General features: G+C 42.8%; 1 protein-coding gene across 7 annotated transcripts in view; it reads right to left on the reverse strand.

The window, feature by feature from the left end:
* pou6f2 (POU class 6 homeobox 2) overlaps positions 1-16,097 on the reverse strand; it is a 74,470-nt gene that overhangs the window by 15,777 nt on the left and 42,596 nt on the right. For all 7 annotated transcript variants that reach the window (XM_044339085.1, XM_044339091.1, XM_044339084.1 and 4 more), the window contains one exon: positions 4,921-5,058. In XM_044339085.1, the coding sequence (XP_044195020.1) occupies positions 4,921-5,058 (138 nt within the window). The remainder of the gene's footprint in view (positions 1-4,920; positions 5,059-16,097) is intronic.

Below are 16,097 nucleotides of genomic sequence, written 5' to 3' on the forward strand. Positions count from 1 at the left end.
GACTGTGTGTGTCTAAGTGTGTTTGTGCTTAAGTGTCTTTGTCTGTCTCTGGTGAGAAGGAGTGTGGCTGCTGAGAGACAGAGACTCCCATTTCACCCTCTCTCTCTCTCACACACACACACACGGGCAGAGAGCAAGAAGTGGGAAGAAAGAGCAAGAAAAAGAAACAATAAGAGGGGGAGAAAGAGAGCATCAGAGAGTGAGACAGGACCCTGTGTTTCTAATTCAACTCTCAGGGTCCCAGGGGTACTTCACCCCTCCTCCACCCCCCCCCCCCCTCCATCCCCTGCTCTCCTCTCCTCTGTGGCTGTAATCAGGAAGGGCAGATCAAAGGGGGCGGCAGAGTGTCACTGCAGCGTTTTAGCTCTCAGAGCTGCCAGAGTGTGGCCAAGAGTGGCGCTTTAGGGGGGACTTAGCGCCTCTTCACCATGATGAAGGTTAATGTCATCTGGGGACTGGTTCTGGGCAGCTCCTGAGCAGCCGTCGCACTGGCCCCCCGCCTGCCCTCCCCCCGCTGACAGCCCTCCTCCACCAAGCCTCATTACAGCAGAGAGCGGCTCAACATGGATAAGACGCCCATCATTCTAAATTCTGTTATTTGGCAACTGGGCAAAAAGCTACTTTTGCTAAAATTGCACTGTCTTCGACTCGTTCTTTAAGTTTATATTTCAGCCCGAGCTTCTACACCTCTACGCAAAGCAACACAGAATTACAAGCAGCTTCCACATAGCATTAACCGAGCCTTTTCTGGCTCTCTAGTCTCTCTCGCCACCACTGCTGATGTGTTTTAATGCGCGGTCTGCCTCCCCCTCCTCTCTCCCCCTGTCTCTTTGACATAATAGGGAGGGATCAGTGAGAGAAAGGTGGGCCGACAATCTGTAATTCATCCTTGCCACGGCTCATTTGCTTACGTTGCTTCGCATTAGGGGAGAGATAATTTATCTCTCTCTCCGCGCCGGCTTTACAAATTCCCTGTAATGCTCTCCTGCCACTTAGCATATTTTATTGCCCTGCCTGACACTCGTGTCTCCCGAGTCCCACTGATCCCGCTTTGCATGCCACTGTGGCAGGGAACTTGTTCCGCTCAATTATTCATCGTCATTGGACTAAGTGGTTGTTCTATAAGCATAATAAAAGAGCAGGCAACTGACAGCTTAGCTCTCGTCCCTGTCCCACGATGCAATGCTTCTCCATCTGACCGTGTCAGGCAGATGTTTCATGGCAGATGTTTCATGGCAGTGTCACAAAGCTCTTCTCATACTCTAAGTGTAAAGTTCTCAGAGTAGACGACTATCTGAGTGGTAACTTATAGACAGAAGGGCAGGTTTTGTTATACAATAGTCTAATGGAAAGTAATGAATGCAGTAATGTTGTGGTTTAAAGAGCACGGGCCTCATTTATAAAAGTGCTGTTGAGTTTGTACTTGAACTTAACTGCACCTCAATAATTTGAGTATCAACCAAAATGTGTCTATAACATCAAATATTGCTGCTAACAGTGATTAATCAGACATTATTTGAGCATGCGTTTTCTAATCTAAATCACAAAACATTTTAAATTACATTACATTTTAAACGTCATATTTTGTTAAACAGGAAAAAACATCTTAAAACAGGTTCATGTTATACAAACTAAGGTTCTCAAAAAGGTATTCTTTTGGTATCAGCACTGAAACTTCGGTACAACACTGGCACTGATATCAAAAATGTTCAAATGATAAAAATGATTAATGACAGCATGTTTTAAGAAGTGTGCTGAAGCTGCTCATAAGGAAGCTGCACAGTGGGAATAGTTCAATATATCCAGCAGGATATTCGCTCACTGTACAGCGAGTCTGAATTTGTTGGAGATATGCGACCATTTCAGTTTCAAAATACCTGTTTGTGTGTTCCTGATTGAGTCGGTACTTAAGGTACAATATCATCCATTTCATAAATAAGCAGCCCTCAAGACCTTCTCTAACTCACTGTTGGCTATCCTGCTGTTTCTTCTCCTTTATTTGGCTTCCTGTGTTTGCTTCCCGCTCTACTTTATATGGCATGTGAGTAACACAGCCTCTCTCCACCCAGCAGAACTCATTAAGATTATGCTGCTCTTGTTTCCACAGAAATGTCATCTCATCTCTCCAGCCAGAGCAATCTGTGTCTTTAGCCATGGTCGCCAGGCAATATCTCTGCCCATTTACTCTCCTCCACTGTTCATGGGGTGAACTGAGACCCGAGAGACAAAATGTTTGGGAAGTTTGGACTTGTGTCAACACACAAGTCCAAAAAAAACAAACATTTGGAGCAAATCAAAGACTAAAACAGCAGATTCATAATGATCCACTGGAAAGAAGACTCTTCCTGGGTATCCATTTTCACGCCTAATACAGAACCGGCAGGTATTTTCTTCAAAGTTATCAGCCTTTTGTTTTATTTTCCCAACTATACAGCAGGAAACATCTTAAAACAGGTTCATATTACCCAAACTAAGGTTTCCAAAAAAGTATTCTTTTGGTATCAGTACGTAAAACATTGACACTGATATCAAAAATGTTCAATATAGAGCTATACAGCAGGAAACAGATACAGTAGTTTAGAGATGCTATGATCAGTAGATTAATAGAAATTACTCAATTGACAGACAAAATGTTTTTCAAAGTTGATTAATTACTTAAACAATTTAAATGTTTCAGTGTTGAATATTAGCTGAATAGTAGCACCTTCTGAACAACAAGAATTTGCAACTTCTACATATTTTTGGGTTGTCAGTCAGGCAAAACAAGTAAACCAGTAACTTGTAGAACATTGACAGATTAATTGATAACGAAAATAATCAATAGTTACAGCCCTCTCTCAATTGGATTTACAATTGCAAGATCAATAGCAGTTTACACTGTGGTTACACTTGATCTATGGGCTGGAAGCTTCCATCAATACACAGGAAGCGCTTGTGTTGAGGGTCGGCTTTGCAGGTTAACATGCTCTGCAGGTTAATTGTGCGTGTGTTCCTTACCTGTTGTTCTCTGCATTAGTGGCAGCACTGTCCACCCAGGGGGCCTGAGCCCTCACCAAAGACTGGGAATGTTGAGAGTGAAAGGGATGGATGGCCCAATTGGAGGAGGGGTTAATCGAGCTGGGATTTACTACACACACACACAAACCATTTCAGGGGTGTGTACACCTTTCAGGATGTATGGTGGTCTAAATTAAATATCCCTATTTCCTGCCTCGGTTTGAAACCCAGGATAACACTGCAGGGAAAGTAGGAATTTGTACTGAAAAGAAGGTGTTCACAAAAATGCCAGAGATTCATAAAGGGGAAAAATATCAGGAGTAAGTGTGATTTAACAACATTCTGGCTTTTATCCTCAGCCTAAACTACTGTTGTAGAGGCAATGAGGATAAAATAACTTCACTGATTCTCCTTGGAGAATAAAAAGGCTAGGCTCAATATAATTAAGGTTTAAAAACACATTGAACTCAAAATGTCCATCAAACTTGGCACTTTTCAAGGTCCCCAGAGCTCTTTCTTATGAAAAGGTCTTTTGACAGAGTTGTAGAGGAAATTATGCGGTCAAAGACAGTATACCATGTTTTAAATTCAAGGAAAGGTGACTTTTTACTCATAGAGTACAGTTATGATAGAGATTGTTAGCTAAAATTCCAATTAAACACTACATTGAATGGATAAAAGCAGTTTTTGAGTGAGTGCAAACCTTGATAAAAGCTACTCCTCTGACTCCTGTTTTTTTTTTTTCTTTTTAGATTTTTCATGCTGACATAAGTTTTTCTTTTCACAGTATGAGCCTCTGAGAGCATGTTTGTTGGACCTCCAGCCTTGTTTGAGGTATGTATTAGGCTGTATAATCTCCTCAGTGTTTGGGGCAAGAGGGCGGGGGGGGGGGGACCTTCTGATAGGGTAGTGCATGTTTCAGAGCCCTCCGTCTGAATAATGCTGTGGAATAATGAGGCGGGGAGCAAAGGCTGTAGCCCAGGGCTTTGACCGTCTCTGTGACCTGATTATGTCAGGGAGTGTCAGCCGCCAAGACACTACAAAAGCACAGAGCATCCCATCAAGTCCATATCCACAGTGATCTGTCCCCAGTGCTCCAGGCACCTTGTGAGCCAGGGAAGTCCATACTGTCTCATTAGCAACGTTTAGCATCAAGCACTCGTGCACAGACAACACTTAACTATAAACAAAGAAGCACGGTCACACTGGTGGCACTGAAACTTAACTCCAGTAGGTTAAATATCATGTGTATCATTAAAAATTAAGTCTTTTTTTCATGTGTTTCATTTCTAAGAAGCATCACCAACAACAACTTGAAGTATCTGATGTTTTTCTTAACATATTGCTATGAGGATAGTGCAAATGTTAAAAGATGAAACAGGGGTTAAGCTAAATAACACAGAGTGGCATGAAAGGGCACATTGTCCATACAATTTTCCTTTAATATGTGCTGTGTGCACCTGTGATAAGATGATTCATTAGATAGGGCCCCACAATGACAAGCATCATCGTTCAAGCCTCTGGCTACTGATGGAACAATTCTGCAGCCACCCTGTAAATATGACAAGGTCAGCGTTTTACTGCGACAGGCGCATGTGGATAAGAGAAAGAAGGGCTTTGTTTATTCCCAAAAAGCTTAATATGTGGTGCAGCGGCTACTAGACTGTAGACAAACAGCTTCAAGACAACAAACAGACCCACCACTGGAAATCTATGAGGAAAGATCAGAAATACTATCCAAATGTTTTATCTGAATTTCACATAGCCACATGATAAAGTGTGCGACTGTAAGGACCAGAAACAGCTTTCACAGACCGGTTACCGAAGAAATTGTTTTATCTTTGTAGTATTTAATTAGCTGTATGTAAAACCGGTCACTCAGAAAGTTTCTTAGCATGTTAACAACCGGTGTGCACCCCTCACCTGTCCTTGTGCGTTGGTGACCAGCTGTCCGGTGGCTCCTTGCAGGTTTGAGAGGGTGTTGCCAAACACCTGAGAACCGGCGATGGATCCCATGGCTGCTGCCGCCGCTACCGCCGCCTGGCTGGCCAGAGGATTCAGCTGGTGAGAGCAAAGAAACCGGTGCAGATGTTTACCAGTGTAATGCAAATTCTTAAAAAAAAAGACAAAAAAACACAGGTTCAGAAAGGCTCGGCATGGGGGGGCTTCACACTTCTTTGTTGCCAAGGCCAGAATAGGCCGACTGCAGTGAGGTCTGTATAGTCCAGTAGTGAGGGCTATGCAGTCCATCATACAGTTCCCAGAGGTCTGTGCTCCTGAACCCAGTGGGAGGCTCAAGGGTAGGGAGGAGCAGTGAGAACGGGAGGGCGGCTGTGAATAAATGGCCATTTTACCACTCTAAGTGCTTCCTCCGGCCCCTGGGGCTCCCCACGGGCCGAGCCGAGTCTTTCTACCCGTGGCAATAGCCCAACAGCATCCCGCTCTCACAATAGAGTGCGGCAGTGTGGCCATGCATCACTGTATCGTCAAGCGCTTCAATACGCTTCGAATTCCTCCTGCGTCATACTACACCAGCACGCTGATACTTTTGAAGGAAAAGGGGGGTTAAAATGACCATCTTTACCCCTGCTGTAATGGACTCATCTGGTCTGGCCTGTGGTTGTGAAAAGAGGCTCCTTGCGTCGGGGAGAGGTTGTAGAGCCCCGCCACATCGCCAAGATTACCCATATAAATCAAGCTAACCACTTATTAGGGGGCTGAAAATGCACTGCTGATTTGGTTGTAGTGCAGCAGAGCAAAGTCTTATTAGGTTGAGTAAGTAGATCAAAGACCAAGAAGAGATAGGAGACCTCCCAATTACTCACCAGAATAGAGAATAGAAACACTGCTTAGAAGCAGGCTGCCTGCTCCCTGCTGCTAATATTGTTGGCAATATTCAAACAGGATTGCTAGAATTAAAAGTAGAGTTTATATAAAAGGCTTGAAATATCATAAAGTATCTAGCGTGTGTTTCGTCTTTGACTGAAAGCATCAACTTCTCCACACTTCTTGCACTCTGCTGGGAATTCAGCTTTGTTCATCTGAGATCATTCAGTTGCAATTCATCTTTTATCTTACCCCACCACCATATATTATTACACTTTCTGAAATCAAATGATGAAAAAATGCCACTGAGCGATCAATACTTTTTCATTGACAGTAAAGGTTAAGCACATTAAGAATGACACTGCATTTGTCTTATGAAATCATATTTCATGTTGGTGGCCTCAAATTGGCCGTGATTGATATTGCCTCCCCTCGTCTGAAAGTCATCCAGTTTTTCCTTGATAATCGCAAGATTGTCTTTTATGCGTCCAGCGGTTGTCCTTCAGAAATCTTAACATCTCAAATGTTAGAAAAGCAGAAGCCTGATTCTTTACGTTAATTATGTTCTTTACAGCCTGACATTAAAAGCTTAAAAGATAACAGAATATCAGTCAACCAGAAATGAAAGATTTTGATATTAATCAACAGTCTATATTGATAAGAAGTTCCACAACTTATATTAATTTTGGGATTTGATCGTATTTGCTTATTTGCTGTCCAAGTTCATTAAACCAGAGAAAACAAACCATTTTGCACACAATATTTGTTAAAACACTACGAAATCTTGTCATTTCTAGTAATATTAACTTATGTCTGATCTTCGAAAAACAAACACTGCACTGCAGATGACGCTAACTGACAAGATAAGCTTTTACTATTGTATTTTTTAAAAGAATTAACTGCACATACAGTATGTCTTCTGCCAAAGATATGTCTGCTTTACCAAACTGTCCTTTGCCCAAAACACTTTGCTACATAGGGAGGTTTTTTCCTCTTAAATTCATGTAAAGGTCTGACCTATCTTTGACCTATCATAGTTGGATCATAATTCAATATCATTGTGTATCAACTCTCAGCAGGATTAATTTATATGGTGATATGATGATATGATTTTATCATGTTATCTATCTACAAATTTCTGTTTTCCAAATTAATGATTCCAAGTAAGCTGTAGGGATGTCCACACAATAGTCTCTCTTCATAGTCAAAACTATTTAATTTGCTTAAGATGTTTTAAAAAAGGAGAAACTAAAGCTGTAATACAGTATGTTGACCACTACCACGATGTAATGTGCAGTGATAACTTTTAAAATGGAAGGTTTAATGTTATTTAAAGTCATCAAGATCATTTACCAAGATGGATTTGGTCACATTTCTGAACACACACACAAAGAAACACTAAATTGCTAATTCTTTACAGTAATAATATATGTCACCATTATGAACACCACTGTTTTCAAAATACTTAATTAACATATGGCCAATTTGGGGTGACGGATAAAGAAGAGTTTTCTTGAAAAGTAGGTGAGAGCTGCATGTTGATATCAGTCTGAAGCTGATTTCACTTCCACTTCTGACTGGAGAAGAAGTCATAGTATTTGAGAGGGAGTAATAAAACATGAACCAGGTGCTGCTGTAGTTTAGGTTAGAGAGGTTTTGTGAATATAAGATACTTAAGTGTTGTCAAGAGGGGTCTTTTAAGGCATTTTGGTGAACACACAGTATTATAGGTGTTGCTATAGTGAATGGGAGCGTGGAGAAAAGCCAACACGGCCAGTTAAACAGAGTTAAACAGAGGCTACAGATCAACACATAGATAATGTGATCTGCTCAGGCAAGCACACCCAGAGTCTCCCAGAAAATCTGCTGTGCTTGGTGTCATTGTGTGAGTGATAGGCTGTTGCAGAAGCTTTCAGATTTATTTGAAACATTATCATTGTGTTTCATTCGATGATAGCCCTTTCAGATGCTATGTTATTCTGGTAAATCTAGGTGAAAAGAGAGCAGACTTTATTGCTGCATCTGCTGGCACTGGGTAATATGGATAGCAGTTGGAAGAAGAGCCAGGAATAAGGAGAGGCGAGGCTGTGTTCAACACCTAAACAGGTGATTTTCCGCCACGGTGACTCCTCTCAACACCTCGGCGGGAGGCACAAAATGACAGACCTGGCCTAGCATTTGTACTGATTGCATGTGTTGGAGGAGATAAACAGTGATCTTCCAGTTTGCACAGCCTGCAAGTTAACCATTGTGTTTCATTCTTTTCATTCGCCATGAAAAGGGCGTCAAGAGGATTTTTCGGCAGCAGAGACCATTCGGGTCGACCACGCAACTGCTGGGATAAATGCGTTTGTTAAAGAAATATTTTAGATGTTGAAGTTAAATTCAGCATCAGAAATGAACAAGTTCTTTTGTTATTACATTCTCATGTTGTACAGCAGCAAACCTTTGCACTGTCCGAACCTCCATTAGATCATGTGACATCATCTTGTCACCTTTAAGACACCACAACTCCTATCACTCTCTGCGCTTTCACAGTTTATAAAGCCAAATACACAGAACGACACAGGGATCAACCGACACTAAATAAATGTCTCTAGCAGGAAAAAAAACCTTGCAAATTGTTAAAAATGCATCTTTTCTCCGTACGGTATGAAGGGTAGGGAATCTAAACTCCGCCAGGCTCTCCGTCGCCTGTTTGACCATGAGGGTCACCTGGTGCAGCAACCCGTGTAATCTCAGGAATAGAGGGAAAAATAGCGTCCCTGCAAACCGTGGAGAGACCCCTGGAAACTAAAATTGTCTGACACAAACTAACTGGAGTTTATTCTTGGTTTTGCTCTTTTCATGTGGCCATTTTAAACTTAATTGCTTTTTTTTCTGGCCTGCACAGGACAAAAAAAGAGCAAAGATAAATGGTCAAAGTGGTGCACACACCAGAGGCGGGTAGATTTGTCTGCTCTCAGGCTTCAGTGGCGTGTAAAATTTATTTTCTACTCATCTATGATTCAACAACAGAATCAAACATTTATCTAATATATCAGAGAAAATCAAAAGAGAATACAACACCACAGAGAATGATTTGGCTAATTAGCAGCCAGTAATGTTTTTAATTGTCAATGAAAGCAGCTAAAACTGTTGTTTGAAAAAAGATATTCTGGTGAAATTGGAATATCATCCTGTCTAGAAAGTCTTTAGATTGCTTACAGGTGGAAATTATGCACTCAAATGTAAGACATAAGTCAAAATGTCCATGCTTTCAAAGTCCTCATTTAGCCCAAAGTGGATCAAAAAGTACAAATTAACAGTCCATCTCACTATTGTTTCTGGATGAGAAGAATGTCCTTTATCTCTGGAACAACATGGAAGTTTCCCTCGTTCATCCCGACCTCACATCTCTGTCTCCTCTCTGCTCTTTTCCCACTCCAGAGTGAATGTAATCAGCTGTGACATGAGAAAACACGTTTTCTGTCTGTCAGGACTCTGCTAGTCTTCCGCTGACAGTCCTCTGCTGACTCTCCTCCTCCTCCTCCCCCAAAACGGCCTCTCCCCTACCTCCCTGTCTCCCCTCCCGCACATCCACTGTGCTTATGAACATCAAAATGCCATTAGGCCCTCCAAAACACCTCTGGTCCCTTGGTTGGCAGGGCCTCGCACTGCGGTCATGCACTCTGAGCCCTCTGAGCGCCGACTATTGCTCACCACTGGGCCTCTGCTCCAGCCGTTGTGAAAAATAAACCCTAAAAAGAGCCATTCTTGAGGAAAAATATTGGTAAGTGAAAGACGGATAGAACAACTGGGGCAGATAACACCCGGCGAAATACAATAACGCTGCATCCGGTGATGGTCGGACGTTGTAATTGCTTAAGGCAGCGTAGGGATGTTGGTGGCAGTGGGTGTGGACGTGGAGGTGGCTGAGGTGGCATGGCGGGTGCTAATGGAGTGATGTCATAAGAAACGCCAGAATGACAGCTAGTTAACTGGGGAGGTTTGCCTGATCAAATAAAATGCATTAACTCCAGGAAATGGATATCACAGGCAGCCTCAGAAATGGCCATATCTAATGAGGCAAAATGCAAATGAAGTAGGAAAAGAGTCGTGAAAACGTTTAAACTAACTATAAAGGGATGATGGAGTGTCAGACAGTGGCCGTCAATCTCCCCACTCATTACCTTCATGTGAAATTAACAGCAGCTTTAATCATTACATAAAATCTGCTCCAGCCCATTTGTTGATAATTGTGAGTCGCAGAGGTTCAGAGTGGGTTCTTTGTCATCAATCACGGCAGCAGTATATTTCCTCTGGTTAGGGGACACTCTGCGAGTAAAAATATAAGTTATACTACATTCCTCTTACACAATTTCTCTTCCTGAGAAATGATCTATAATATTTAGCTGTTTCCAGATGTATTAAATTTGAAACTACTTGGTGATTAAGTATCTACAGGAAAGTGCTGACCATTTCAGCTCATGATGTGACATATTTGGTGCCGTTATTTCTGTTCCGTGCTAGTGTTGGGTTGGAAATCATAGCAGCGTTAAACCGGTGTTGCAGTAAATCTATTGCTGCTCTGGCTATGACTTTAAAGTGGATACCTGGGCACGTTTTTCTGGTTGCTGTGAGAAAATGAAAAATAAAATCATTAGAGTCATAAGATCAGGCTATAAAGAAATTATGAACACTATTATTTTGGTGTATTATCAAAGACTCTTCCCAACCTTTACTAGACAATTACCTCAAATGTTCAATAGGTAATAAAACATATTTCTTGATTTCAGGAGTTGTATTTCAACTGGACCAACTACACACCATTTGTTTTTGTTTAGGGGGAAATGGCATCTCTTTTCACTCTGCTGTTGTTTGACATATAAATATAGCATTTGAATGACTTTAATATCCTCCTAATCAATGTCCAGTGATCTTTTGATGTCCTCAATTCAATATAGGAAGGGTCATCCGTGCCGCAGCTTTATAAACACAATAAAGGTAAATGATTACTCTCCACTGTGGTGTCCAAAAATACGGCCAGTAATGAAGAGAAATGGAGGAGTTTGAGGGGGAGGCCTGTCATCTGTCATTGGCCAACTCTAAGCCCTAAGATTAATCACGAGAGAGGGGCTCTGTGGCTAAGATGTGGTCACCCTTGATCGATAAATCCGCCTCCTTCCCCTCCCTCTATGTCTCTCTCTCTTTTTCTCCAAAATATACACAGTCGTTGGCGCAAGCTAAATCAGCATAAGTGGAGAGATGAATTGATGACATTTACAGCCGTATTTGTATTGATTCCATGAGTTTTGACTTCCGAGCCTCCCCTCCTTCAGGAGTTGACTTAAGAAAATGCACTGCTCTTGCATTCTAGTTGAGTCCATTTACAAAACCATCAATTGCACATTCCCTCCCCTAATCATAAAGGGCATAAAATCACCCACCGGGAAAATGCAAAATGTTCCTCAAAGAGTAGGAGAGTACAGTTTAGAGGAATTTGAATTTAGTCCACTATACATTGCAAAGCACACCAAATCTAGCCTCTGCTAACCATGACTGGAAAGACTGTGGAGAAGTATTTCTGATAATATTCTGCAGGGACCACAAATGGGACTTTTGACTTGGTCTATGAGGAGGGCATAATGCAATAACATTGCATTAAAAGGGTCTTTTTACAGCGTGGCAGCGCTGCACGGCTGTATTCCTTGTGTGAGCCCGGTGCTCTGTTTGCGGTCACTAATGGGCATCAGAAATTACAGGCAGTGGAATCGCGCCCCGCGGGGGGACTGGCCTCCTCAGCGGAGCGGAGCACTTAGACAGTGTCTGGGAGGCTGCTGGAAGAGGAAGGGGGGAACTCAATGTCACAACCCTGCCTCATAATTAAAGAAACCCTATTCCTTATCCACTGTTAGGTGAGCCCTAGTTTGGTGCTCCATCTGAGGGCTCCCCTGTGGGCGTCTAATGCGTGTTGCCCCCAGTGTGCATGTGGGCTGATCAGGGAGCTGCCTTTCTGCTGGGTGTCTGAGCTGGCAACCCTCTGCCCACCATGAGAGTAACAGGGCGAAGTTTAGAAGAATCACAGACCTCAAAAAGTGAAGGAAATATCAACTTGGTGAGGTCTGAAAACCCAACAAAACCAGAAAAGCCAAAAAGTAAGTGCAGGGTGTACTTTATGTAGGTGTAATTCTAAAAGTGAAAGTACCTTTACAGTTTTCCAAATGATCCCTCTGAAATATGATAAATTTAAGTTACTCCTTATTTAGAAATTCAGGGCTCATCGTTGGTCCTGCCTAATCCCTCATTTGAAGTAAATAAAAGTAGTAGAGCTGTCATGGTCAGGTTGTTTTCCTCATCTAGCTCCCATGCTTTATAATTATTCATATGAAATGTGGTGCTGTTGATGGGCAACAGTCTTATTTTCTGCTTCAGTCAACAGTGCACATTTGTATTTCTAAATTGTGGAGCGCTTGTTATGTAAGGCAATTTTCTGCCTTCTTAAGAGCCGGATCTCCTGTGCATTAATAAGAGGCTAGGCTGAGCTGCTGGAGAGCTGAGGGCCTGTTCATGCTCTAAACCACACAACCACCAGCACAGTCCGCTACCACATTCCCAATTATACATATTTAAAAGTTTTATTAGAAAATAGTGATTTTAAAACAGGTGTTATCCTGAATAATGGGCAGATGGGGTGCTTCAAAGCTTATTATATGAGTATATTCAGATATTTTGAAACTTTGCCTGAAGTAAAATACAAAAAATGCCACTTTACCAGGGTTGTAACCAGAAACACCAAGATCATGAGTCCAAATTCCCCCAAAGCAACCCCACTCCTTAAAACATTTTTCAATTATAATATCTGCATATTTATTAATTTAACTGATTAATTTTATTTTTCTATATATTTTTATCTCCCAACATAATGCTCTGAATGATTCACCACACTGCAAGGAATACAGTTCTGGTGCAGAAACATTAAATTAATGTTTTTCATTGGATTTTTTTTAGTTTAGTTGAGGACATTGAGGTATCCTAAATGGTAGCTACAGCACAGCATTTTGCAACAATATACTTCTGATTAACAGAAATTTGTTTGACTTTCATGCACATTCAAAATGTGCATATACATAGTAGTTTATTGCAACATGGTAGTTTACTGAAAAAAGGTGTGACCCAGTAGCCTACTGGTTACACTGCATACCACATAACCACAACATATACGGTTCAATTCCAGCCACGGATCCTTGATGCTGTCACACTCCTCTCTTTCCTGTTTCTATCAACCTTAAGCTAGCATAAAGGCAAAAATAAAACAAAAGAAGGCCAGAAAACATTGCAAAAAGATATGTAAAATTAATTAATAAACCCCCTTTTTCCAAACCACACAGACACTGCCGTAGAGTTATGAGACATATGACAGATAATGGACTCTTTACTCAACTTAAGCGTTGCCAGCTTCATTGACAAGCCACAGTATGAGCCATTGGGTCTACATTTGAGCATGTCATTTTAATTTTGATTTAATACCCAGTGGAATGACGGTGGCCCGTCTCGCTAAATTGAATAGATGTGGAGCTGATCTGGAAAATCAATTAATCGATGTGCAAGGCTCATTTAATACACATGTTAATATAATGGGAGAAACACCCGCCGCCCATAAAAGAGAGACATTTGGAGCAAATTGGACAGTGGTGATTTTAACAGCGGTTGACATAAGTAAAAGTGCACTGCAGTGGAAAACAGTGACATGAGTGTCTGAAGGGGCCTCAGCTGGAGACAAAAGCTGTAGAGATGGGCCTGAGACTTGAGGAGGATGGTGGAACAAACGGGAGGGGGAGGAGGAGGAGGAGGAGGAGGAGGAGGAGGGGGGGGACGATGGCAAGGAGGTGAGGAAAGATGGAGAGTGCAGACAGCCAGGCCTCTGAAAGGCCGTTGTGGTTGGCAGCCGCTGACCTTGGTGACGATGGGTTTTCACCAGAGGCTTCTAATGAAGGCTGATTGCCAGGGAATAGTGAGGGAGCCAAAGGGTAGAGAGGAGAGCAGAGGGGGAGAGAGGAGAGAGAGCAAGAGAGAATGAGAGGAGAGAAGGGAGAGAGAGAGAGAGAAAAGGATAGAGGAGAGGCTCAGGTAATTGCAGCACTTGTGGGTCTGAGGCCCTGCGGTCCTGTGATGTCGGGGTGCACTGGGGAAGAAGAGAGATGTCTGTGGACGCTTTGGTGGTAAATTGTGGAGCACAGGGATAGGAGGCAGGCCCCTAGGCTGTAATTACCCCTATGAGTGTGCAGATGGAGAGTGGACAGGCCCAGTGTGGGGCTCTGACAGCGATCAAGGAGACGACTGCGAAGGGGAGTAGAGACAGACACACAGACAGACGGCAGGAGTCTGACGGAGGAGGAAGACAGGACGCCTCCATCTCCGCCAGGCCCCCCGAAAACCAGCCAGCCAGACAGTGGACCAAGGTCAGAGGCTATTAGTGAACACACAACATGCCGGTGACAAGACAGCCATGACAAGAACAGCAGAGAGACGGCGCAGCATTGTAGAAGATGCAGCTCCGGTAAGAAGAGAGACATAACGTGGAAGGATTTGGCAAAGAAAAAAGGCAATAAAAATGCTACAGAGTGACTAATTAGATCAGAGCCGAGAGAGAGAGAGAGACATGTGAGGGCTCCACTGGATGGCGCAGCAGGGTCAGGAGGGTCCGGGCATATGAACTGGAATAAGAGAGTTGATAGGCTGGCCTAAGCTTCCCGCTGCCACGGATCAGTATGTACTGCCTCTCCTCTCCCTGCCTGGGCTGATGTAACTCACTGGAGTGGCAAATTACACCAGACCTACAGCTGTAGCCCGACATTATGATTAATTTGATCAGTAATTTCTCCTGTTTTTCATTTTAATCGCCGCGACCATTCTGCTGTGGCAGGTCTTTCAGATCTAATTAAGATCAATTCCGGTGTAACAGACTTGGCGAGCGCCTTTACCCCGTCAAATCCCTGAGCTCTCCGGGCGTGGAGAAAACCCGCAGCTCTAATCAATCAACTTCCAGCAAAATCCAGCAGGCTCCCGCAATCAGCCCATTAACACACTTAAGCAAATTTCATAATCTCCCCCCCGTCTATTTGTCATCACTGTGGTGGCTATTTCAGGCAGCCACAGGCCGCATCTCACTGTACTCTGCGTGTTGGGGAGCGGAGTGGGTGTGGGCGGGGTAGAAAGGTAAATTCTTACTCCATTTAACCAAATTAGCTGCAGTAATCTGAGTTTAGACCATTGACTCAAGGGGACACAGTCTGTTGTGGTGTGATTTGTATTCTAATAGGGATATTAATGAGCCAATTAATGAATTTTGTCTCACAAATTAAAAACACCAAACACTAAAAACACTAGGGATGTAATGAATGCTCAGGATTTCCTCACTACGAGTTTACAAAGAATATCACACACCTCCCATGAGAAGAGAATTACAATGGGACATTAATTGGAACATAATGAGTGTTTGTCTCTCTGTGGCTCTGTGCTATATTTTCAGCAAATAGTTGAATGGCTGGGTGATTCTGTGCGTCTGAATAATGACAGTAGGAAATAGGGGTGTTATCTGTGTAATGCTGATTGTATTATGGTAATTATGACTCGACTGTGGGTAAAGCATGGAAACACCAGAAATGCCCTTCTGTGTCTTCAATTAAAACATACAAAAGGCAGATCTCGGTGACAATTCACGTGTGTTTGTGAGAAAGTCTCTGCTCTGGGAGTCTTCCTGAATTAAAAAACTTCTGTGAATTAACCAATGAGGTGCTCAAGTGATTCTAGGACTGAAAATCCAATCATTGACCCAGGCAGTGTGGGGTGCCGGAGCTGGAGGGAGGCGGAGCTGCTGTTTAAATCCTATTGCTGACTTGAGTGGGTGCTGAGGCCGTGGCCTGTCCTTGGGCGAGCCCCTCGCTGGGTGACACACTCTTTGACAACCCCAGCACTGACCCAGAGAAACTAAACCTTTTACGGCCAGTCTGCGTCTTCCGCACACACACACAAACACACGTTCCATAATCCTATTTGATGAGGCAATATCTTAATGATACCTGATGTGGCCCCTTTGGCCCCCCTCAAGGGAGGTCTGTCCTCAGTCATCATAATCAGCCTCACCGCTTCTTTTAGAGGAAGACAATCTATAAAAAGCTAAGGGTCTCAGTCTTATCAATCCAGTGAGCAAGTCCCAAAACAATCCTTTGTGTCATAGGAAGATATTCACAGATTACTAGAAATTTAACAAAGCAGCAGTTTCCTAGCAAATC

The sequence above is a fragment of the Thunnus albacares genome, chromosome 21 (assembly GCF_914725855.1).
Source record: "Thunnus albacares chromosome 21, fThuAlb1.1, whole genome shotgun sequence".
Classification (NCBI taxonomy): Eukaryota; Metazoa; Chordata; class Actinopteri; order Scombriformes; family Scombridae; genus Thunnus; species Thunnus albacares.